Here is a 25,778-nt window from a genome sequence, read left to right as displayed (position 1 = left end):
CGGGGGCATCAGCAGTAAACTAGGATCGGGGTTCGGACACTTACTTCCCCACAGGGTTCACACTGCTTGCCATACGGAGGAGACTGTACCCCAAAAGGGACAGTCAGGGCCCCCAAACGTTCCACGCTACGGGGACCCAACCAACAGAGAGTGCCAAGGACAGAACAACCTGGGTCACTGATTCTCCAAGGGACCGGAACCAGCAAGCCCTGGGTACACAGTGAGTAGAGACTATTAAAGACAATCTGGTGTGGTCTCTGTTATTGCCCATGTTACCTCTCCCAGGCACAGCCCTAGCTGCGGAGGGACTACCATCACAGCTGCCACTATCACCAGCCCTGGGAGTAACCACATTCAGCAGCGGCGGTTTTCCATCCTTAACTGCAACCCGCAGGTGGCATCATATGACAAAAACTCTCATCTCCCCTGTAAATACCCTCCATTAACAAAAGGGGCCTAGGGCACGGGACCGGGCAATGGCCACCAGAGTTGCATTCCCAGTTGTTACTGCCTGGGACCGAGTACCCCATATCCCGGGGTGCTACACATACTTTGTCCCTCTTTCTTTTATTCAACAGTTGGAAGGTTTGTACACACCATCACACATGCAGCGTGGCATCGTACACACACAGGTGTGCCATCACACACAGTGTTGTATCATACACATGTGACGCCCCTGGACTATCAGGTTGTCACAGGGTATTGTACAATCTGCCCTCCCGTGCAATATCCAACTCCTTCTTGGTTATGGGTCCCCAACTACATGGTGTTGCCTACATCAGCTAATCAAAATCCTATGTACACTCTGCACCACACCCACCAGACACACCTGTGGACGGCCTGAGTGGAATAGGGTTGCCCACTTGGGGTGTTGGTTAAGGGGGGGTCAGGAGTGTCAGGAGAGTCAGTCAGTCGAGTCGAGAGAAGGAAGTGAATTAGAGAGAAGGTCAGGAGCCGGGCTCCTTGGAAGCCATCTAGGTAGCAGATGGTGGTCTGGACCTAGAGGAGCTGGACCCCCGGTCGCAGGGGTTCATGGCAAGGGGCACAGAACTGTCGAGGAGGACAGCTGGCGGCCTTGCACCATCACCGGGCTGGGACCAGGGCACGACAGGGTACGTGGACCCTAGGTCAAGAAGTAGCTTCAGGCAACCTGACAAAATCGGGGTACTAGCACAACGAGGGGGATAGGACTTTCTACTCAAACGGTCCAGAAAACCCCAAGCGTGAACCCTGAGAGCAAGCTCCCACACTTAGCCATAGTGGGGAGCGGGACTCGACTAGTTCCATACTACCGGGACCAACAGAGAAGTAACTTAGTGCCAGGAGGAAGGTCACGGATCAGCAGGCAGCACCATTGGGGACGGGACCTGAACTAGCTCCCCTCAGCGGCAGCGGTATCCAGAACTTTGGTTTATCCAGTTGTCGGTGTCAGCTTAATGGACTGAGTGAGTACGAAAGTGACCCCTCTGCACCCCAACAGCACTTCCCTAACACCATCACCGAGTCCCAGGGCATCCCCCCCTACCCGTGGAGGGTTCTAACACCTGACTGCCCCACTCCATCGCCCCTGGGTACTCCCAACTGCAGCGGTGGTACTCCACATTTTCACACACCACGGGTGGCGTCACAAATTCTAAACACAATCCCCTGTAAATACCCCTTTCATTTTGAGTGGCCGCACGACCCCCGGGTCCGGAGACCCCTCGAGCCACCGCGGATCCGGATCCGAGCAGCCCGGCTGCTGGCACGGGGGTGGCACACACACACAGGTATGCCATCATACACAGCGGCCATCATACACACAGCTGTGCCATCACACACAGTGTTGTATCATACACACACAGGCGTGCCATCACACACAGCAGGGTATCATACATACACAGGTGTGCCATCACACACAGTGTTGTATCATACACACACAGGTGTGACATCAAACACTGCGGGAATCATATACACACAGCTGTGCCATCACACACACAGTGTTGTATCATACACACACAGGCGTGCCATCACACACAGCAGGGTATCATACATACACAGGTGTGCCATCACACACAGTGTTGTATCATACACACACAGGTGTGACATCAAACACTGCGGGAATCATATACACACAGCTGTGCCATCACACACACAGTGTTGTATCATACACACACAGGTGTGCTATCACACACAGCAGGCATCATACACACACAGGTGTGCCATCACACACAGTGTTGTATCATACACACACAGGTGTGACATCAAACACTGCGGGAATCATATACACACAGCTGTGCCATCACACACACAGTGTTGTATCATACACACACAGGTGTGCTATCACACACACAGTGTTGTATCATACACACACAGGCGTGCCATCACACACAGCAGGGTATCATACATACACAGGTGTGCCATCACACACAGTGTTGTATCTTACACACACAGGTGTGACATCAAACACTGCGGGAATCATATACACACAGCTGTGCCATCACACACACAGTGTTGTATTATACACACACAGGTTTGCTATCACACACAGCAGGCATCATACACACACAGGTGTGCCATCACACACAGTGTGGCATCATACACACACAGGTGTGCCATCACACACAGTGTGGCATCATACACACACGTGTGCCATCACACACTGTGTGGCATCATACACACACAGGTGTGCTATCACACAGTGTGTATCATACACACACAGGTGTGCCATCACACACAGCGTGGCATCATACACACACAGGCGTGCCATCACACAATGTTGTATCATACACATACAGGTGTGCCATCACACACTGAGGGCATCATACACACACACAGGTGTGCCGTTACATATACATCATACACACAGACGCACCATCACACATACATAGGAGACCGGGGTGCGGGGAGGAGGAGCTAGTGAGGTAACTATGGAGCTGCACCTGGGCTATGTCAGGCAAACCCTACTTGTGTTTGTGCCTGCTCAAATAATAAAGTTTATTCAATTTTATAAAAAAAAGAGAAGAATAGATCTGGGGCAGTGCACTGATGATCCGGGGCCCTGATCTCGATGCCTAGCAAACGCCCCTGCCCAGTTCTAGATCTAAAGTGACCAGCTGATCTGTCCACCACAATATTATAGTATAGGTCCAATGAAGACCCCATGTCCCCGCACCCAGTGCTGTTATTTGAAGACTTCATTGGGTTAAACAGTTGGCTTAAGAAGTTTGGCTTCTTTTTGTGAAATCTCTCCATAGCCTTTCGCTGACCAGTCAGAGGATGACAAATATTTGATGTGCCTGGTTCCTGTGCAATGTCCATCTTGTGCACACAATTGCAAGAGTCCGGGGGAGTAAACACAATATAAAACGTTATAAGGCCACACACAGGAGTCACCGTCCTGACGCTCGCACAATGGGGCACTGGGCCGTATATGTGGGGTTGGTCGTATTGCAAATATTGGGGGCTCTGGAAGCAAAACTGTAAGTACAGAAGTTACATATTTCTTAGAATTTCAGATTTCGTTATTGTTCTAGACAGCACTTATTTTTATTATTAAGTTCATGCTTCATCTGCACGAGGATTGATTTTACTATGATTTTACTATATGTGCGATATTACCAAGGATCTAACAAATACAATACACTCGAATGGCCAAACACATACGCTATAAACTGCAAATATGCCGACATTTTTCACATACTGACATATTTTTCACTTTTAAGCCCCCTTCACACTGCATTTTCTTCGCTGTTGGCCTCATAAGCGTATACATCCAAGTCCCCCATAAGGCCATGTGCACACTAGAAAATGACTTTTTCTTAAGGATAATCCGGACCCTCTTAAAGAATCCCGCACCCGTGGTAAAAAAAAAAAAAATCGCACTAAAACCGCTTCGAAATCCGCATGTGGTTTTACCGCGGATTGCTGTGGTTTGGTGCGGATTTGCCACGGATTTTCCTCAGGTTGGTCCCTGTGGATTTTTACCATTATCTATGGCAAAAACCGCAAGTTCCTGCAGAAAAGAAGTGACATGCTCATTGATTCCGCAGCGGAAAATCCACGGGTAAATCCGCAGGTATAAAAAAAACGCAGTGTGCGCACAGCATTTTTTAAAACCCATAGGTGTTGCTGGGGAATTGACTGCAGCAATGTTAGACTCATTTTCTGCAGCAAATCCGCGATAAATCCGCAGCGTGCGCTCATAGCCTAAAACGGTATTGGGGCATATTCCTTGATGTGACCATTGTCTATAATAATGCAGACAGAGCGATGGTGTGCGCTGTTCTGCATCCTTTTTGGCCATATACGCCTACTGGAGGTGGACACCAAGGCTTAGTATGTTCCGTTTATCACAGTGACTCTGTCTGCATCATTATAGTCAATAGCCCCTTTGGCGCATATGCCCAAACCTTTTATTACTGGGTGTTTGGTCATAAGTCTCAATGGGGCCACTGAATGGATGATAAAATGGAATGTGAAAGGGCCCATAGGACTTGTGCACACAACCATAAAAATCGGATGAGTACTATCCATAATTTTGACGGATAGAACTGATCCTCGTGTTAATCCACATCTGATTTATTCCTCGAACCGAGTCTATCCAATAAAAAAAAAAATCGCCCACTCAACTTTATGGGTCTGTGTAAAAAATGGAATGACATCCGAGTGCAATACGATTTTCATGGACCGAAAAATAGAAAAGTAGAGAAACTTTTTTTTGTATTCACCTCCAAGAAAATCGGATCAAAAACTCTCATCTGATTCTGATCAGAATGTGATTAGCATAATTGGATTGATTTTCTCGGATAAGAGATAAAGTTTTAGTCACCCTGGCCTTTTGAACATTGTTTCGTTTAGCAAAGTATGAACCAAAAATTGCTCCAGGAAATATATTTTCAGTATTTCTTTCATGCTGTGCACTTGAGCTTGATGTACCTGGGACAGCCCCCATACACATTAGGCAGCTGAACTCGCCAATATATATGGGTTCGGTCAATGGTCTATATATTTTTGGAAGTATTGGCTGACTTATGGTTGGGGGTGATGTTGATCACACATGCCCAAATTTTGGACTGACAATCACATTGTTGTCCCACAGATAAGCCACCAGCCAATGTGTTCGGCAGTGGCTTTTTTTTTATAGAGAACACAGGAGCACTCAGCCAAGTAAGGTACAACTTTATAAAGTATTTAATTTGGTTTCAAAGGGGGCAAAAAAAGTATACGAACCTTGCTAGAATGCAGCCCAGGAGCTGCAGAGGGGGAAACTTTTAGCTTTAAAGCTAAATTTCTGATGACAGGTTCCCTTTAATGTTACAGAATTTTTGCTCCTATATATATATATATATACAGTGCCTACAAGTAGTATTCAACCCCCTGCATATTTAGCAGGTTTGATAAGATGCAAATAAGTTAGAGCCTGCAAACTTCAAACAAGAGCAGGATTTATTAACAGATGCATAAATCTCACAAACCAACAAGTTATGTTGCTCAGTTAGATTTTAATAAATTTTCAACATAAAAGTGTGGGTCAATTATTATTCAACCCCTAGGTTTAATATTTTGTGGAATAACCCTTGTTTGCAATTACAGCTAATAATCGTCTTTTATAAGACCTGATCAGGCCGGCACAGGTCTCTGGAGTTATCTTGGCCCACTCCTCCATGCAGATCTTCTCCAAGTTATCTAGGTTCTTTGGGTGTCTCATGTGGACTTTAATCTTGAGCTCCTTCCACAAGTTTTCAATTGGGTTAAGGTCAGTAGACTGACTAGGCCACTGCAACACCTTGATTTTTTCCCTCTTGAACCAGGCCTTTGTTTTCTTGGCTGTGTGCTTTGGGTCGTTGTCTTGTTGAAAGATGAAATGACGACCCATCTTACGATCCTTGATGGAGGAGCGGAGGTTCTTGGCCAAAATCTCCAGGTAGGCCGTGCTATCCATCTTCCCATTGATGCGGAAAAGATGGCTAGGCCCCTTGGCTGAGAAACAGCCCCACAGCATGATGCTGCCACCACCATGCTTGACTGTAGGGATGGTATTCTTGGGGTCGTATGCAGTGCCATCCAGTCTCCAAACGTCACGTGTGTGGTTGGCACCAAAGATTTCGATCTTGGTCTCATCAGACCAAAGAACCTTGAACCAGTCTGTCTCAGAGTCCTCCAAGTGACCATGAGCAAACTGTAGACGAGCCTTGACATGACGCTTTGAAAGTAAAGGTACCTAATGGGCTCGTCTGGAACGGAGACCATTGCGGTGGAGTACGTTACTTATGGTATTGACTGAAACCAATGTCCCCACTGCCATGAGATCTTCCCAGAGCTCCTTCCTTGTTGTCCTTGGGTTAGCCTTGACTCTTCGGACAAGCCTGGCCTCGGCACGGGTGGAAACTTTCAAAGGCTGTCCAGGCCGTGGAAGGCTAACAGTAGTTCCATAAGCCTTCCACTTCCGGATGATGCTCCCAACAGTGGAGACAGGTAGGCCCAACTCCTTGGAAAGGGTTTTGTACCCCTTGCCAGCCTTGTGACCCTCCACGATCTTGTCTCTGATGGCCTTGGAATGCTCCTTTGTCTTTCCCATGTTGACCAAGTATGAGTGCTGTTCACAAGTTTGGGGAGGGTCTTAATTAGTCAGAAAAGGCTGGAAAAAGAGATAATTAATCCAAACATGTGAAGTTCATTGTTCTTTGTGCCTGAAATACTTCTTAATACTTTAGGGGAACCAAACAGAATTCTGGTGGTTTGAGGGGTTGAATAATAAATGACCCTCTGAATAAACTTTTCACCATTTAAAAAAAAAAAAAAAAAAAAAAAAAGAAATAGCATTCTTTTTTGCTGCAGTGCATTTCACACTTCCAGGCTGATCTACAGTCCAAATGTCACAATGCCAAGTTAATTCCGAATGTGTAAACCTGCTAAATCTGCAGGGGGTTGAATACTACTGTATGCACTGTATATATATAGGTGCATTTTTACACTAATTTTTGTCTCCACTTGAATTATCATGTTTTAAATAAATAAAGTTGCTTTGTGTTTGATACTTCCTGGTATTTGGCTTTGACAAAACTTTACTGATATATTTAGATGTAGATTACTTTGTTGTTGATGCTTTTCAACAGTGGAAACGAACTGAAAAATGCATGTGCACTTTTCCTGCATCTAATGCAAGTCTATGGGGAAACCCTGCTCAGAAAACTCGAGAGATTGAAATACACATGAGAAAGAAGCGCAGTGGGCAGGAGATTTTTATAAATTCCATCCACTTTGCTGGAACTGTAAGGTGCTGGGTTTCTGATGCAGTGAAAATAGCAACAAAACTCACCAAAAACTCACTGTGGGAACGTACCCTGACAAGATGCCACCAATAACAATTATTAACTTTGAGGTTCTGCTCAATAGAAAATTACTGTACCGCTAAGCGCTAATGTAAATATTTGATGGAGACACGGTTGGGGCAGAGGGCAGAGTGGACTGAGGGTCATAAGCATACCATCCAGTAATAGTAGAAAGGCCATGAAAGAATATTGTTATCAACCAGTAGATGTCAAATAACACACAGATGGAGAAGTAGAAGATATGGAGCCCAACAGAAAGTGTCTGAGTCCCCGACATTTATTTGTGCTGGGGGAGTAAGGAAGTTCCTGCCCCAACAAGACTTGGACCAACCGATCTACTTGGAACTCCCATTTTGGGTGGTGTTTACGCAAACCCTATAAAAATTATCGTAATTGTGTCCAAAATTTAGGCCAGTGTAGATGTGGAGCCCCTCAGGCTTCAGTCGCCAAAGGGTATTGCAGATCATTTAAGCTGCAGTATTCGCGTCGGGTAAGGAGGGGGTTAATCTCCGGTGTTCCACATTCACACCTTACCTAAAGCTTAGGAGCCTTCTCTCTCTGGGGAGCTAGACTAGGGTAGGCAGGGGGTTGGCCAACACGAAGCTTGGGAATGTCCCGGTCACTAAGACAGCCTCCTGGGGGGAGGATTCCACTTGGGGTAGAAATAGGAGCAAACTCACACAATCATGAGACAGTCTACCCGGGACATCAGTTCTGGGACACGACACCAGCACCACTTTCTTTCACTTTCACATGGCCTGCGGCTTGGAGCAGAGTGCTTAGCCCAGGTTCCTCCAGGCAGGAAGGGCAACTTTGAGAAAGGACTTTCTTCTTCTTTCAAACACTGGTGACTTCTCCTAACTTATCCGGGGTCAACGGGGCACATCACAGCGGCGGGGTCAATGGGGCACATCCCAGCAGGTGACCAGTACTACCTAGGTGAGCGACACGAACTGTGAGTAATGACACCTGGAACTGCAGCAACCGACTTGGACTCTTATTACCTGCGCCGCCGTCCTGCGCCTCGGTGCCAAAGCCATCACTACTCCCCTCAACATCCTCCCCGGGGCCCGTTCCACCTGTGGGAAGCATTACCATCTCTGGCTGCTGCTACCATCCGCTCCAGAGGACAGCGACAGCAGTGGAGGCTAATCTCTGGCCGTATACCACAGGTGGCATCACAACATTTATCCTACTACTATCCCGATCATCTTCCCTCCTTATTGGTGTACACCTCGGGGCACGAAGCCGGGCAGGCCACCGCGATATCCCAGATCATCACCCCAGCCTGGTGACGAGTAACGCAGGCACGAGATCCCCTGTGCCTGACGACCCTTGCACCCTGGGTGCTACATAGGCAAATTGCTGAGCATTGATAGAAGCATGATAATTATCCAGATACAGTGCACATTACATTGTATAGTAAGGTGCTTAGGGTAGGGTTTTGCTGGGGTGCACAGAATGAAGAACACAGCACAGTATATCGTTCAAAATGAAAATTGTTTAATTCCCACAATCTGTTACAATTTCAATTGACGTTTTGGTCTGATATACTAGACATTTTTGGATTGCACAAATGGATTGAAGCACCAAGAAGAGAATAGAAAGCAAATAGCGCTGCTGGTATGTGCTATCTAGAATGGCTATTTGCTTTATATCCTCTTCTTTTCACTACAATGCATGTGTTACAAATATTTCTGGTCTGTCAGAACAAAATGTGACTCGAAACTGTAGTTGAATTGCAGGTATAAAACAATTTTCATTACGATCAACATATTTTGAAAGCCGAGTTCTTCTTCATACAATGCATCATAGTTTGCTAGAAGGTAATGGGAGACCAGCACCCACTATACAAGATTCACTAACCTAAGGCTTTGGAGAGGGCCACAGAGGAACGTGTAAACCGCTGGAGCTTCTTCTGCTGTTGGCGTCGATTGTCTAAGGTGGGGGAGACTAGTAAATCTGCATGAGAGTACCACCATTACTTAGAGAGAGAGGATGAGGATTGCCACCACTGGAGGATCAGAGAGGGGCTGAACTAAGCAGTCAGATGAGTGTGCTCTACTGCAATGCGAATTACATATGTAATGCCCCAGACCTGGAAATTAAATTATTGTTTTTTGTCACGAGGGACTATGGGGATCGCGAGAAACCTGGGCCCCTAAGCTGATCCTCAGACTAGGGGACCCTCTGCTGTCCCTATTCTCAGGGATACTCCTAATAGTGGGGATGTCTGAGTTTCCTTTCTGGACCTGCTCCTGAGTAGCCCTAATTTTTTACCCCCTCCCAGGACAGGAGTGTGATTTAACCTACAGAATTAGATAAACAGGGGAAACCAAAACTCTGTCACACAGCTCGCACCCACAGAGGTATAAGACAATAAGAAATTAGGAGGAAAACAAGAGCAGGGTGGAAACCACAAGACGACAGGTAACTACAACAACACCAAGCAGAAAACAACTCTTTTCAGATAGTCTGTGACACCACACCTCACAGACCAACACAATATATAAGTAATATAATATAAACTATAGATGGCATAGCTAGGAGATTTCCTCCAGCCTAAAAATGGGAGGAACAAAAGTGATTGGCTTCCTTACAACATGGGATCAAAAAAGTCTAACAAGCAGGCTTGCAGAGTTTAACTCTTGCTACCCTGTCCTATGAATGAGCACACAGCAGGTTGATGCCCAGCTCTGCCTGAGTTGATCAAAAACACCAGAGAAAGCATCGAACGGAGTGTCAGACTCTGCAACGTGAACAGAGCCTGATGCCGCCATGACAGTTGACATGTTTTGTGCAAAACTCTATGTGACATTATTATAATGTTGTGAATACTTGAAGTTTTGCACTGTTTTTGGAAGTGGAGTGCAGCAGACAGGTACATCAAGAGTTAACACACTCCTCACCTAGTTGCTAGGAGAATGTCTTGAGTGGGTCAAGTTTAGTGCACAAAAGATCCAGCAATGAGTTTTGCAAGCCACAGTTCCGGCAGAATTTAGAGGGAAAGCAGCAAGACAACATGAAGCAGTTTATTTTCCCTGTTCCAGGGTGTATGCAGGACAAAGTAAGCCAAAGAAAGTGCAGGACAGCAATTTACTAGGACCTGATGGAGTTGCAGACACCGGGCACAGCCACTACCACTATCACCACACTAAGGAACCGACCCTCTGCCCAGTGTACTGGCTATCCTGTACACTGCACACAGGCTATTCCAGGTAAATAAGAGCTGCTGAAGTCATTGCCAGCAGGTCATGTGAGGTCTAATAAGTGCAAGTCCAGTGTTACAAACACCAACTGCAATCCTCTGCTCAAGCTATTGCCTTTTATAAGATAAATGTAACCCACCAAGGACATTGTCTCATAAGAAACTTTATAACCATGTTTTGTTATGTTTTATTAGATGGCACTTTGTAACGCCTGCCTGGATCCACAGACTCAGATGGGCTGTAATGGGGAGGCTAGAGGGAAGCCACTCACCAAACAGGACCCCCAGAACCCTGAAACCCTTTAACCCCTATACAGGGATTTGGAATTACACAGGGCCCTGGAGATCACTACCTGTGGAAGGCTGCAGTCCGATGAGAGTAGTCGTCAGGCAGGGTCAAACCAGGAATTGCGGAACAGGGACAAAATCGGCAGGCAATGACTTATTCAGCAAACGTAGTAGAGGTCAAATCCGGATCGGGCAGCGAGGTACAAAAACAGGCAGGAGGGTAGTCAGAAAACACGCAGGAGTCAGCACACAGTAATCACCAAACAGAATAGGGCGTAACAGGAGCCAGGAAAATCAGAACTATCTCTGGCAGAGGTCAGCAGACAGGAGGGGAACTAAGAAGGGTGTGGTGTCTTCCCATTGGCTGCAGCTGAACGCTGGCAACTGCAGGTGGAAGACACATGCCACCCACAGTCAGCCAGTGATACTGCAGATCCCAAGATAACCCAGCCCAGTGGATGATCGGAGCCTGCGCCCACCGGTGCCACTGGCATCGACTCCTCTCCCATCACGAGCACCATCCACGGCAGGAACACGGCGTCACCTGGCGATCGGAGTAGAAGTCGCTGGAGCAGACTCCGGTGGCGACGTAACACACTTGCTCCAATGTTGTACAATGGAGCAGTGCCGATCAGCATTTTTTTTTCTCATGCTGAAAAAAGTTTGCATGCTAAAGTCTATGTGTGCATGTGAAACATCGGACTGCACTCTGATGTCATCAGAGTGCAGTCTGATATACTCCAAGACAAGCAATGGACAATATGGAGACATTAATATTTCCATCTTCTCCGCACTTGTGCTCTGATTCTGGCATGTGAGAGAATCAGATCGCAGTAGATGACACTCGGCTTACAATCACAGCAGAGTTTGAGCCAAGTGTCATTAGTATATAGAGTCCGATTCTTTTACATCGGATGCTATTTGCTAGTGTGACCCCAGCCTAAGGGGCACTTTGCACACTACGACATCGCAGGTACGATGTCAGAGGGGTCATGTCGAAAGTGACGCACTTCCGGCGTCGCACTCGACATCGTAGTGTGTAAATCCTAGATGATACGATTAACGAGCGCAAAATCGTCGTAATCATATCATCGGTGTAGTGTCTGGGAATTCCATAATTACGCGGCTGCGACAGGTACGATGTTGTTCCTCGTTCCTGCGGCAGCACACATCGCTGTGTGTGAAGCCGCAGGAGCGAGGAACATCTCCTACCTGCGTCCTGCAGCTCACACCGGCTATGCGGAAGGACATAGGTGGGCGGGATGTTTACGTCCCGCTCATCTCCGCCTCTCCGCTTCTATTGGCTGCCTGCCGTGTGACGTCGCTATGACGCCGCACGACCCGCCCCCTTAATAAGGAGGCTGGTCGCCGGCCAGAGCGACGTCGCAGGGCAGGTGAGTACATGTGAAGCTGCCGTAGCGATAATGTTCGCCACGGCAGCTATCACAAGATATCGCAGCTGCGACGGGGACGGGTACTATCGCGCTTGGTTTGCGTATAGATATTAAGTCCCGGGTTCCACCGCAGGTGAGCGCAATGACAGCGCTGCAGGTGGGCGGATGGATGTCAATCTATGGGGTATATAAGGGAGCACAGGCGGCTCAGACACAACGTGTGGCGGCCCTTGATAAAGGTAGCCGAAACGCGCGTCGGGCCTGTGATCCTGGATATCCCCCATCGGTTTCAAGTTACTTCTGGGTATGTATTTACGATCCTTTGCTGGGTATGACGATTTCGTTCACCAGTAATTGGGTTCTTCTAATTCATATGCATACCAGTCTTCTTAGTCCTTTGGGGGTGATTTTTGAGCTTGCATGCTATAATCTATCCACCCTGGTAGTTTACCTTCTATCTATGAGAAATCCCATGCAAGCTGTATGATTGATATCTGGATCTCCACTAGTGAGGTTTTTCTTTGTTAGCCTTGTAATTGTCTATATGTTTCCACACACACACTGTTGTGGTGTTCATTTTATATCTTGAATAAAAAGCTCTTTAAAAAAACTCCATTGTGTTTTCTACATTTTTTGGTCTAGTATTTAGGAGTTTATCTTATAATGGTAAAAGATTGGGGGTGTTTTGTACTGTATTGGAGCATTGTTCCTGAAATATGTGTTATCACAATCCCCCTTTGTTCATGAAAACTGTTCAAATATGCCGTAGCGATAATGTTCGCTACGGCAGCTATCACAAGATATCGCAGCTGCGACGGGGACGGGGACTATCGCGCTCGGCATCGCAAGCATCGGCTTGCGATGTCGTAGTGTGCAAAGTGCCCCTAAGGGTGTAAAAGTATTCTTATGTGCAATATTAGCAGGTAACTAATGATCTAAGAACAACCATTTGGTAAAAGTGGCATTATCATACAGATGCAGCGGCAGGACAACCTGCCTGTTGTTTCAGCCTAAAATAGTACAAAGTATTGCAGTTTAGTTGCAACCAAATTGCACACCTGCTGTATACAGATAGGACAGGCATTATATGAAGGAAATACATCAAAATAATGAAAAAGTGGAAAAGTAATTGTTTTCAACAGATTTTTCCTTTATATTCCAGTAACTGTTTCATAAAATAAAAGTTTGAGTCACTGTTTCACTTTTTTTTTGCAAATTTTAATACCATCTCCGTTAATGTTTCCACTCCTTTTCTGTATCCTATCAGCCATGACTGTAGACACGGTGATAACTGTGTGTCCTGCGAATCTCTTGCTTTTCCGCTGTCCCTTATCTCCCAATTCTCTTTATATTGATATCCTATCTTCTATGTCATCCTTGCCAGGCACTATGCCGTCATCTTCCCATCAGAGTTACATAGCCAGCGCTCAGAAAACATGTGTCTGCAATTGGAGAATGCTGAAGGAGAAACCAAAGTGAAAATGTCTCTTAATTTGGGAAACAAGGAGACCACGCTCATAGAAAAAAACGTTCAGCAAGACACCAAATTTACATGTCTCAACTTCCAGGTAAAATGTGGACAATCCCTTTAAAGCAGATCTGTTATCAGCTTACAAACTGCACACCTAAAGAATCTGGTGGGTTTACTGTGAAAATTGATTTCAGAATGGCTGTATAATCATGATATAATAAGCATTGTTTGGGTGCCACAGTAGTTCATAAGTGTGTTAAGTTTCTGCGCACCCAGCCTGATTTTTGACTTGGCACCTGTCCACACTGCCAAAAGTACCAATACCTGGTTTAATAACCACAGTATCACTGTGCTTGATTGGCCAGCAAACTTGCCTGACCTAAACCCCATAGAGAATCTCTGGGGTATTATCAAGAGGAAGATGAGAGACACCAGACCCAACAATGCAGACGAGCTGAAGGCTGCTATCAAAGCAACCTGGGCTTCCATAACACCTCAGCAGTGCCACAGACTGATCTCCTCCATGCCACGCCGCATTGATGCAGTAATTCATGCAAAAGGAGCCACGACCAAGTATTGAGGCATTTACTGCACAGACTTTTCAGTAGGCGCCAACATTTCTGAGTTAAAAATCATCTTTTCAGTTGGTCTTATATAATATTCTAATTTTCTGAGATAATGACTTTTGGGTTTTAATTGGCTGTAAGCCATAATCATCAGCATTAACAGAAATAAACACTTGAAATAGATCCCTCTGTGTGTATTGACTTTATATAATCTATAGGAATAGATCCCTCTGTGTGTAATGACTCTATATAATATATAGGAATAGATCCCTCTGTGTGTATTGACTTTATATAATCTATAGGAATAGATCCCTCTGTGTGTATTGACTTTATATAATCTATAGGAATAGATCCCTCTGTGTGTAATGACTCTATATAATATATAGGAATAGATCCCTCTGTTTGTAATGATTCTATATAATATATAGGCATAGATCCCTCTGTGTGTAATGACTCTATATAATATATAGGAATAGATCCCTCTGTGTGTAATGACTCTATATAATATATAGGAATAGATCCCTCTGTGTGTAATGACTCTATATAATATATAGGAATAGATCCCTCTCTTTGTAATGACTCTATATAATATATAGGAATAGATCCCTCTGTGTGCAATGACTCTATATAATATATAGGAATAGATCCCTCTGTGTGTAATGACTCTATATAATATATAGGAATAGATCCCTCTGTGTGTAATGACTCTATATAATATATGTGTTTCCCTTTTTGTATTAAATTACTGAAATAAATTAACTTTTTGATGATATTCTAATTTATTGAGATGCACTTGTATATAATAATGAATGCAGTTTGAATTTTGAAACCTGGTGAAAAATCTGCTTTATGGTTAAAATAGGCAAAATGGCTAAAAAAAAATATCACAAAGCTTCTAGATTTCACTAATCATTGTATGAAAACACTGAGCTGTTTGAATACATTAGTTTAGTATATTAGTAAAATATAAATATTTATGTGCCTTTAAATTGACTAGCTACATTCATTTTATTTTTCTAGGTTCCCATTCCAGAGGAAGCTGTATCTGTCGGAACAATAACTCTCAACATTGAAAGTTCAGGGGAATTAGTTACCAACACTAGTAAAGTTCTTGTAAAGAAGCCGATCTCCAAGACTTTGGTCCAGACAGACAAAGCTGTGTACAAACCCGGACAAACCGGTAAGAAAACCCTTCACAGGTTGCAGTTCATATTATACATAAACATACAATATATCATAGACATCTCCTGACTGAGTATTACGTTGTTTCTTTTTTGTGTGTTGTTTTTCAATTTGACAAACTTGCAGATATCTTATTTTTTATTCTACTGTTGATATCGTGTTGTCTATATAGGCTAACATTCATTGTTGAAAATGTACACGGAGTTGTGTAAGGTGTTTTTGGGGCAAATACATTTGTAAAAGGGCTTATACTCTACCCCAGCCTGGCTACTAGAATTCCCCGGTTGACCAGTGTTTGGCATATGTAAATACTGCAAAGCTTCAGTCCCTACATCTGTAGGAGGCAAGCTGGTGGCAGTCACATGAAATATCAACATGGCCACTATCTCGGCTGTCCCCAGGCCATCTAAGGCCGGTTTCACACATCCGGCTTTTCGCCGGTTTACCGGATCCGGCGCTCTCCCGTACAGACAATACAGTACAGTGACAGTGCTGTAACTTCTGGGTCACATGCGCCGGTCACATGACAGCACATGACCGGCGCTTGTTGCGCTGTCACTGTACTGTAGTCACTGTATGGGAGAGCGCCGGATCCGGAAAACCGGCGAAAAGCCGGATGTGTGAAACCGGCCTAAGCTCCTCTATATTGGTGCTGAACAGTGACTGGCCATATTATGCTCATGAACAAATAGAGATTGCAAAATCTTATGTATATGCATGAGCTAAATGTGTCAAGTAACGAAGAGCGAGCAAGGTCGTCACTGCTGTATACTCAATCAAGCATTGAGGTGCTAAGAAGATACGCTCGGTTGATCAACAGAGTATCGCAAGCGTTTGGATGTGTCGTTCGTGAAACATCGAACACAAAGCACAAGCTCGCTTCAGTAAACAATGCAACCAGGCACTCCGGTCTCTGAATGAATAACTGGGGATAAAAGCAACGGTTTTGGATATAGTGTATCCAAACCCCCAAGCCCCCTTCCCCAAAAAAAATGCTCTGTTTATGGCTGGCTGTATGCGGGGAGCCGAACTGCCCAACCATTGACTTCCATGATACCCGTTTTTCAAATTGAAGAGTAATGAGCATTCTATCATTGCAGTGTACACTCATCATTTCTCATTACCAGTACCGGGCATGGTAGTGCTCGCTCATCACTATTCTCTAATTACTGTACAGCAGATGCGCAGAAGAAAAAAGTGGCTGCAAGATAGGGTTGGCTTCATATGGATACAAGAACCACAGTTCTGCATGGTTTACATAGCCTATACATAGGCAACCGGAGGCCTTCTACTGGTCATCTGCATTAATGGATGACCACATTTACGATATATAGGCCACCACATACACTTTTGGACCATTCAGGAAATATTTAGTTAATGGTCAACACCTTTAAAAGAAATGTTATCTAGAAATGTATTTTTTTTTTTCAGTAAACTTCAGAATTCTGAACCTTAATGAAGATTTCAAACCAGAAAATATTTTGGTAAGTCTGAAATAAAACTAACAGCAGAAAACAGAAAAAATAAATAATTTTGTATTTTATTGGTGCTAGGCGTTATGTACCTTTAATAATAATGTCATAACGGCCCTAAGGTATAACTCCAAAAAATAAAGACATGTTCTATCATGTTTCATATAATGGAGATATTCTCTCTTAGAACCATAATAACAATATATTGTGACTGTAGTAAACTGAAACAAAAAAAAGTTAACAACCATTTGATATTTTGAAACTCTTAAAAAATAAATTAATAAAATTCTATTTTTTTTTTTCACTTAGATCGCTGTGGTTGAAGTGCAGGTAAGAAAATATATAAAGAAAAAGTAATATTAATAATGTAATACATGTTTTAGTGTAAGCATGGATGGTTAAAAAATGAAAACGCCATCAAGATTTTGCAATTGTTTTAGAATTAACATTTTTTGTTGACCTTAAAAAATTCTCAGTTGATGTGGTTATTTTTTTCTTTTTTTTTTTCTTTTTAGGATCCGGAGAAAAACCGGATTGGTCAATGGTTAGATGTGAAGCTCAATCAGGGGATCGCTGAGCTCTCTTTCGCTCTGTCCTCTGAGCCCACCCTGGGGGAATATTCCATTAAACTAAAAGACACGTCCCATACTTTCACTGTAGAGGAATATGGTGAGGAAACGTTTTATGCCTGATATATAAGAAATGTTTGCTTAATCAAATCTAACTGGCATCTCTCGTCTTTTTAGTACTTCCAAAATTTGAGGTCAGTGTCCGGCTCCCTCGGCATGTTCTGTTTAACAGTAAACAATTTCCCGTTAAAGTTTGTGGCAAGTGAGTCCAAAAATGTTTGAAACATTTTTTACTACAATTTAAGCTTTGGTTATAATTTATGTAAAGATCGAGTTATTTGGTTAATCCATAATAGAGCGTTTTTAATGGTTAGAAATTGGTGATAGGCAAAAAGTAAAACATTCGAGTTTGGATTATTCGTACCGAATACCTAGTACCATTCTTTTATTCATCACGAATAATGAACCTAGTGCATGTCAATAGGGAACCCAAGCATTTTTCTTGAAGATTTCCCAGAAAAATGGTTCTCCATTTACTTGCATTAAGTTCGTTATTCATGACGAACACCGGAATAGTACTAGGTATTCGGTACGAATATCCCGAACCCGAATATTTTACTATCCACCCATCACTGTTAGAAATATAAATTAGAAGAATCCTATAAGTAACTAATGACAGTTATCTTCAATATTTAAGATATAGAAACAGACGGCATGTACTGTAATACTATATTTCCCCTCGGTACCAGTTGCTACAGGGGAAATGCATTGATATTTGTGGATTCTAATAGCATATCTTGAAAAAATGAGGTCAAAAGGAGAAGCTATTCTTGTTGCAGAGGCTGACCCACCGATCAAGCATGCTAGTGGTGGGGAGACTTTAATCGGCAATGCTACGCTGGGACATATGCAAATTGTCTCTTCAGTGAGGAAGTAGACAAACTCTAGTTCCACCTACTGGAGGTAGCAATCCTAAAAGTCAAAAGTGACGCTTTAACGAGCCTTGTTATATGACTTAGGATTTATGCCAAATCTGAACCTCAATTTGCAGACATGACGGACAACCATCCCGAAACACCATGTCTGCAAATTAAGTTTCTGATCTGGCATAAATCCTAAGTCATATGACAAGGCTCATTAGAAGGAGGGTCACTTTCGACTTTTAGGATTGCTACCTCCAATAGTTGGCACTAGAGTTTCGTTCACTGAAGAGACAATTTGCATATTTGCCAGAGGAGCATTGCGACTTAAAGTCTCCTCACCACTGGTATGCTGGAATGGTGTGTCAGTCTCCACAAAGAGAATAGCTTCTTTAAACCCAGTCTTAGCTTCTCATACAGTCAGATCAGATCTCATACGAGGGGTTGCTGATAAGTCTTTTACTTTGTGATCTTTTTTTGTTTCTATGGTAACGAATGTTACTTCACATGAAAGCCTTATGTGTCTAATATATGTTTTCAAAATGTTGTGTTTGTTGCTTATGGCAACAGTGTTCTATGCACGCGGGAAATCAAATTGGTGGAGTCTATCTCAATATTCACAGCATCTGAGAGCAGAGGAGTGATAAAATTCTTGTTTCTGCAAGGAAAGTCTGCAAAGGATATTCATTGTGATATGATGCAGACATTGGGGGATCAATGCCCTTCATATTCCACATTTAAGAACTGGGTTGCCAAATTTAAAACGGGCCACTTCAGCACCAATCATGACTAATGTCCCTGACGACTGAGAGTGGTTGTTGTTTTAAAGATCGTCGATGCTGTGCAAAACCTCATACTGGAGAATCCACAAATTTCATCTAAAGCAATAGCAGAAATCATGGGAATTTCCCGCGAACGTGTTTGTGTCATTATCCATGAACATTTGGATATGAGGAAGCGATCTGCAAAGTGGGTCTCCAAATGTTTGACAACAGATCAGAAAAGCATGCAATTGAAAACTTCCTGGTCCATTTGTCAGCGTTTCCAGACTGATAAGAACGTCCTGGATTGACTGGTCACCATGAATGAGACCTGGATTTATTTTTATGGCCCTAAAAACAAAGAGCAGTCAAAAGAGTGGAGGCACAGTGGTTCTCCTCTTCCAAAGAAATTCAGGGTGCAAAGATCAGCCACTAAGGTGATGACATCTATGTTCTGGGATAAGGGGGGGGGGTGTCTTGCTAGTGGACTACCTTCAAAAGGATTCCACCATCAATGCAAGGTAGTACATTGAACTTTTGGACAAATTAAAGGCAGCTCTGAAGGCCAAAAGTTGTGGCAAGCTGTCCAAAATAATCTTGTTCCTGCAAAACAATGCCTCCACTCACACTGGACAAGCGACTATGGCAAAACTGGCAGAGCTGGGCTTCCAGCTGGTTGACCATCCACCTTATTCACCAGATCTAGCTCCCTCCGACTATTATGTGTTTCCAAACCTGAAGAATAACCTCAAGAGTACCAAATTTCACACCATTTCTGATGCCTTGGTGGATACCTGGTTTGAGGCACAACCAAAATCCTTCTTTTTGCTAGCCCTGCAGAACTTGGAATACCGATGTAAGAAGTGTGTTGACTTCAGTGGAGAGAATGTGGAATAAATGTAAAGTTTCATCATGCTATCTCATTTTTTTTTGGGTAAAGCCAAAAACTTATCAACAGACCCTCATACTTTGCACTGACTAGGGGCAATCACACTGAAATGCCTTGTCTGCAAAATGAGGTTCTGATCTGGCATTAATCCAAAGTCATATCACAAGGCTCCTTAAAGGGTCACTTTTGACTTTTAGGATTGCTATCTCCAATAGATGACACTGGAGTTTGTCTACTTCCTCTCTGAAGAGATAATTTGAAAAACTGAGAAACTGGACTCTTCACCATTAAACTGTTGGTTTAGAACCTTTTGTTTTTAATATATTGTCCACGGATTCATAACAATTGGTATTTTGTATAGCAGTTTTGAGGAACAGTGTGTTGGAGTAAGGTCCCATTCAGACATCTATTTTTTTTTCACGTACAAAAAAACAGACCAATATTTTGGTCAGAGTTTCATCTGAGTGTCATCAGAGTTTGGTCCAAGTGTCATCAGTTTTTCTCGTATGTGAAAAAAATTCTCTACTCTTTTTTTTATCTAGCAGTCCATGAAATTCAGACCACACATGGATGGCATCGGGGTGCTGTCACGGACCCATGGACTTGCATTGCCGATTTTGATCCACCCTGATCAATGTCGGACATGTCTCTGTGATTTTGCACAGGCTGCTTGGTCCTATGTTCACCATATAGGTACGGGTTCTATCCATGAAAAACATGGCTAGCACTCATTTGAGAAAACTGACATCTCATTGAGCCCAATGATGGGCCAAGGAGTGTGATTCATTAAATTTGGGGCATCTTACAGCTGCTATGGATACTCCCTAATAATGGGACTGTGGCCCCTATTCAGTTTTTCGAGCTGAACATAGACAGTGTATATTCATCCTGCTACCAATCTGAGGTACGGGATCCATGGCCTTCAGAGGTCAAACACACATTTGACTAAAGGGTTATAAAATTAGGGTCAGGCAGAATTCTTTAATTTTCTTTTTTATTTTTTTTTGTTACTGTTTTTCATAAACTGATTTTTTTGCCTTTTTTATCTCATTTTTTAATGACACACCTTTTACGCCATTACGATGTATATAATTAATATAATTTCTTGTCTGTTATCAAAACTTAACTTTATAAATTTTCTTATAATCTCTTAGATACACATATGGGAAGCCAGTCCAAGGGGATTTTACAGCTTCAATTTGCCGTGAACATTTTTCATATTGGAGGGCGAACACAAATGAACCCCCCATATGTGCTAATTTCAGTGGAAAGGTGAGGTTCTATTTTACATTTAATTAAATAAAAAGTATCAAATAAGTAAAAAATAAAATCTCCCTTTATTTGATAAAATTTAAAAATTTAGTTAGTCTTCAATGGAACTACTCATATGCTCTATGAGGCTATAAAAATTGGTGGTTCCCCTGGGGAAGACTTTCCAAAGTTGTTTTACATATGATTACATATTGGAATGGGCATACGTAAGACCACAGAGATGATAGAAGAGTTTGTAATCTGACACATATAAACTCAGTTGAGCTGCCCCTCTCCCACACTGACTGCTGGGACCTTATCTGTAAGATGTCAGTCATCTGTGCTCTACTCTCAAAAATGTCTAATCTTGCAGGAGGTTAGACCAGGAGACCATGACTGTCTGTCATACATCTCACTCACTGAGAAACAAGCTCTTGTGGAAGTGTGCTCTTTGTCCACCAGTTGTCCACTAGATTCTTATGATTGGGCAACGTCATACATGAGGAATAATAAATTAAAGGAGTTGTCCGACATTAGCTTAACAAAAATTTTTGAGTTTATCTGTGCTGTATTGTCATATAAATCACACCTACATTGTTATTTTTTGTTTTCTAACTTTTGTTCCTCTTGAATTATCCCTTTATTCTCGGCAGCTTCTTGTTTACATTCAGATCCAGCAAACATGACCGCTTCCTGTGCAAAACCTCAGTCAGAGCTGTCACCGCCCAGCCTCAGTGTCCAGCCCCACCCCAGTGCCCAGCCCCGCCCCCTGCCCGCCCCCTGCACACATTCCCTGTCAGTATTCTTCCCCAGCACCTGACCTGGTATCACTACAGCATTGCAAATAACAGCCCCACATCGGGCTCTGCACCGCACACGCACACATATGGCTCTGCACCGCACACGCACACATATGGCTCTGTACCGCACACATATGGCTCTGTACCGCACACGCACACATATGGCTCTGTACCGCACACGCACACATATGGCTCTGTACCGCACACGCACACATATGGCTCTGTACCGCACACGCACACATATGGCTCTGTAACGCACACGCACACATATGGCTCTGTACCGCACAAGCACACATATGGCTCTGCACCGCACACACACACATATGGCTCTGCACCGCACACATATGGCTCTGTACCGCACACACATATGGCTCTGCACCGCACACGCACACATATGGCTCTGCACCGCACACGCACACATATGGCTCTGCACACACATGGCTTTGCACCGTACACGCACACACATGGCTCTGCACATGCACACATATGGCTCTCTACCGCACACGCACACATATGGCTCTGCACCGCACACGCACACATATGGCTCTGCACACGCACACACATGGCTCTGCACCGTACACGCACACACATGGCTCTGCACACGCACACATATGGCTCTGTACCGCACACGCACACATATGGCTCTGTACCGCACACGCACACATATGGCTCTGTACCACACACGCACACATATGGCTCTGTACCGCACACGCACACATATGGCTCTGTACCGCACACGCACACATATGGCTCTGCACCGCACACACACACATATGGCTCTGCACCACACACATATGGCTCTGTACCGCACACACACACACATATGGCTCTGCACCGCACACGCACACATATGGCTCTGCACCGCACACGCACACATATGGCTCTGCACACACATGGCTCTGCACCGTACACGCACACACATGGCTCTGCACACGCACACATATGGCTCTGTACCGCACACGCACATATGGCTCTGCACCGCACACGCACACACATGGCTCTGCACCGTACACGCACACACATGGCTCTGCACACGCACACATATGGCTCTGCACCTCACACGCACACATATGGCTCTGCACACGCACACATATGGCTCTGCAACCCCCCATCCCCATCCCCATCCCCATCCCCATAGGGAACACATGTGGAGTACATACTCACCTGTCCTCGGTCCCCGCCGCTCCTGCACGTTCGTGCGCCGTCTGTGCTCTCTTCAGCACAGTAGTGACGTCACCGCTGTGCTGCAGAAAGCACAGACAGCGGGAGGGACAGTGATGAGAAGCAGCGCTGCGCTGCTTCTCATCAGCACTTTCAAATGTACTGGCATCGGTGATCTGTGATGCCGGTACATTTGAATGTGCGATCCTGGGCAGGGGGCCCGGTACTGGCGCTGACACCAGGTCACGGACCCCACAGCAGTGCAGGGGGAGGTTACTGGAGGTGCGGGGGAAAGGTGAGGGAGGGTGCAGGGAAGGGCGGCGGGGCTCATCGCACTGTAGCCGCCCAGCAGGGAGGCGACATGCTGTTCCACATTTGCATGTCAACATGGCCCTGCCCATGTAGACATGAAATGACCGGAAGCAGCAAAATCGCGGCAGGAGCGGTCACATGACCGCTCTGAGCCGGGGGAGAGGGGCTGACAGCAGGGCAGGTAAATGGTCTCTATCTACTTACCTGCCCCAATGTAGCCCAATAGGGAAATAAAAAAAAAATGTCAAAGAAGCCGGATAACCCCTTTAACACCAAAGTTATGCCACTATAAGAGATATATAGATAGTACCCAACTTTAGCAATGCAAAATATATCTCTCAAATATATAAATGGATAAAAGGCTACTGAAAGACCAACCAGAACCAATTAAAGAAAATAGCCAACAACAATTAGATTATATAAATTTTATTAATTCGAAAAATGTTTTAAGTTTTTTTTTCTTAAAAAAAACAGCAAGGTAAAGTAATGAAAAAGTGCATAAAGCACCACAAAAGGCAAAGCAGAGACAATACGACCAGTCACAAAAAAGATATACAGAAAGGATATATATGTGCTTATATCCAATTAAGACTGTAAAAATTGTCCCTAAATAGGTATACAAAAACACTTTATAAGTTGCAAAAAGTGCACGAAATTATTATTATTTATTATTATAGCGCCATCAATTCCATGGCGCTTTACATGTGAATTCATTCATACAAAATATCAGTCATATACAAACACCTCAAAAATACAGTATATCAAAATCTGCAAGAATGCATATGTTAAAAAGGGGTGACAACAGAATGATATAACAGGCATATGAAAATGCAATTTGAAAGAAGCATGTAGAAAACTGCTCAATTAGTATGCATGGCTAAAGGGATAGGCAAACAAATATATAACATGTATAAAGATGGGTTTTTAAGTCAAAGATGCATACCTGAAACCATTATCCACCGCTGCTGTGGCACACTAGAGTCCTACAGGTGTTTCGGCATGTAGCCTTCTTCAGGGATTATATATACATGTTATATATTTGTTTGCCTGTGCCTTTAGCCATGCATATTAATTGAGCAGTTTTCTACATGCTTCTTTCAAATTGCATTTTCATATGCTTTTGATATGCCTGTTATATAATTCTGTTGTCACCCCTTTTTGACATATGCATTCTTGCAGATTTTGATATACTGTATTTTTGAGGTGTGCATGTATATGATTGTGATATTTTCATGCACTTTTTGCAATTTATAAAGTGTTTTTGTATGCCTATTTAGGGACAGGTTTTACAGTCTTAATTGGATATAAGCACATATATATCGTTTCTGTATATCTTTTTTGTAACTGCTCCTATTGTCTCTGCTGTGCCTTTTGTGGTGCTTTATGCGCTTTTTCATTACTTTACCTTGTTGTTTTTGTTTTTTAAATTTACATTTTTTTCGGATTAATAAAATGTATATCATCTAATTGTTGTTGGCTATTTTCTTTAATTGGTTGTACATGGGGAATAAGCATACACCTCAGTGAAAACGATCTGATAACACCTACTTGGACTTAACAAAAATTAACTCATTTGGTACCAAATATTCCTATTGCTAAAAACTCTGCAACTGAGAATAACAAATAAAAAAGTAAGTTTTATTCTGGTCTGTAGCTGCTATTACATCGTCTGCCTAGTTCAAGAAGAAATATTTGGTGAAAGGTCCTCTTTAAAGTATGTTACTGTTATTCATTTGATTTGTTCCCTCATCATCAGAATATTTATTGTTTTTACATTTTTCAAACAAACTAAAAATTAACCCATTGCTCTTTTTAAAATTACCCTGAAGTTAAAGAGTACCTGCATTAGCTTTCCCAACCATTAAAGGAGTTATCAGCTACTTTTTTCTCTATGGAGCTAAGCAATCATAGTCAGATAATTGCTAACTACTAGTGATGAGCGAGTACCAAAAAGCTCGGGTGCTCGAGGCTCGGGCCGAGCCTCCCAAGATACTCGTGTACTCGGCCCGAGCACCGAGCCCAATGTTATCCTATGGGAGACCCGAGTATTTTTGTGAAATCACCCCCGGCAGCATGTAGAAACCAGAAAACTGTAAATTAAAAAAAAAAACGTGCGTGTGTGTGTAAGCGTGCATATATATATACACGCGGAGTGGAGTGCGGGAGGGGCCGTAGCCGAGCGGGGAAGTGTCGGGCTAAAGGCACGGTCACGCTGTGTGGG

The 25,778-nt window shown here is 43.7% G+C and overlaps 1 protein-coding gene across 1 annotated transcript in view; it reads left to right on the top strand.

The window, feature by feature from the left end:
* The first annotated feature begins 11,561 nt into the window (after positions 1 to 11,561).
* The window catches only part of LOC142312618 (alpha-2-macroglobulin-like), a 105,249-nt gene continuing 91,032 nt past the window's right edge, over positions 11,562 to 25,778 (top strand). Inside the window, exons 1-8 of the mRNA XM_075351612.1 lie at positions 11,562 to 11,623; positions 13,588 to 13,771; positions 15,261 to 15,420; positions 16,854 to 16,906; positions 17,204 to 17,224; positions 17,410 to 17,563; positions 17,641 to 17,725; positions 21,188 to 21,305. Of these exons, the coding sequence (XP_075207727.1) occupies positions 11,562 to 11,623; positions 13,588 to 13,771; positions 15,261 to 15,420; positions 16,854 to 16,906; positions 17,204 to 17,224; positions 17,410 to 17,563; positions 17,641 to 17,725; positions 21,188 to 21,305 (837 nt within the window). The remainder of the gene's footprint in view (positions 11,624 to 13,587; positions 13,772 to 15,260; positions 15,421 to 16,853; positions 16,907 to 17,203; positions 17,225 to 17,409; positions 17,564 to 17,640; positions 17,726 to 21,187; positions 21,306 to 25,778) is intronic.

Source organism: Anomaloglossus baeobatrachus, chromosome 5, assembly GCF_048569485.1.
Source record: "Anomaloglossus baeobatrachus isolate aAnoBae1 chromosome 5, aAnoBae1.hap1, whole genome shotgun sequence".
Classification (NCBI taxonomy): domain Eukaryota; kingdom Metazoa; phylum Chordata; class Amphibia; order Anura; family Aromobatidae; genus Anomaloglossus; species Anomaloglossus baeobatrachus.
Note: the sequence above shows the minus strand (reverse complement) of the source record. Positions and strands in the feature narration are given on the sequence as shown.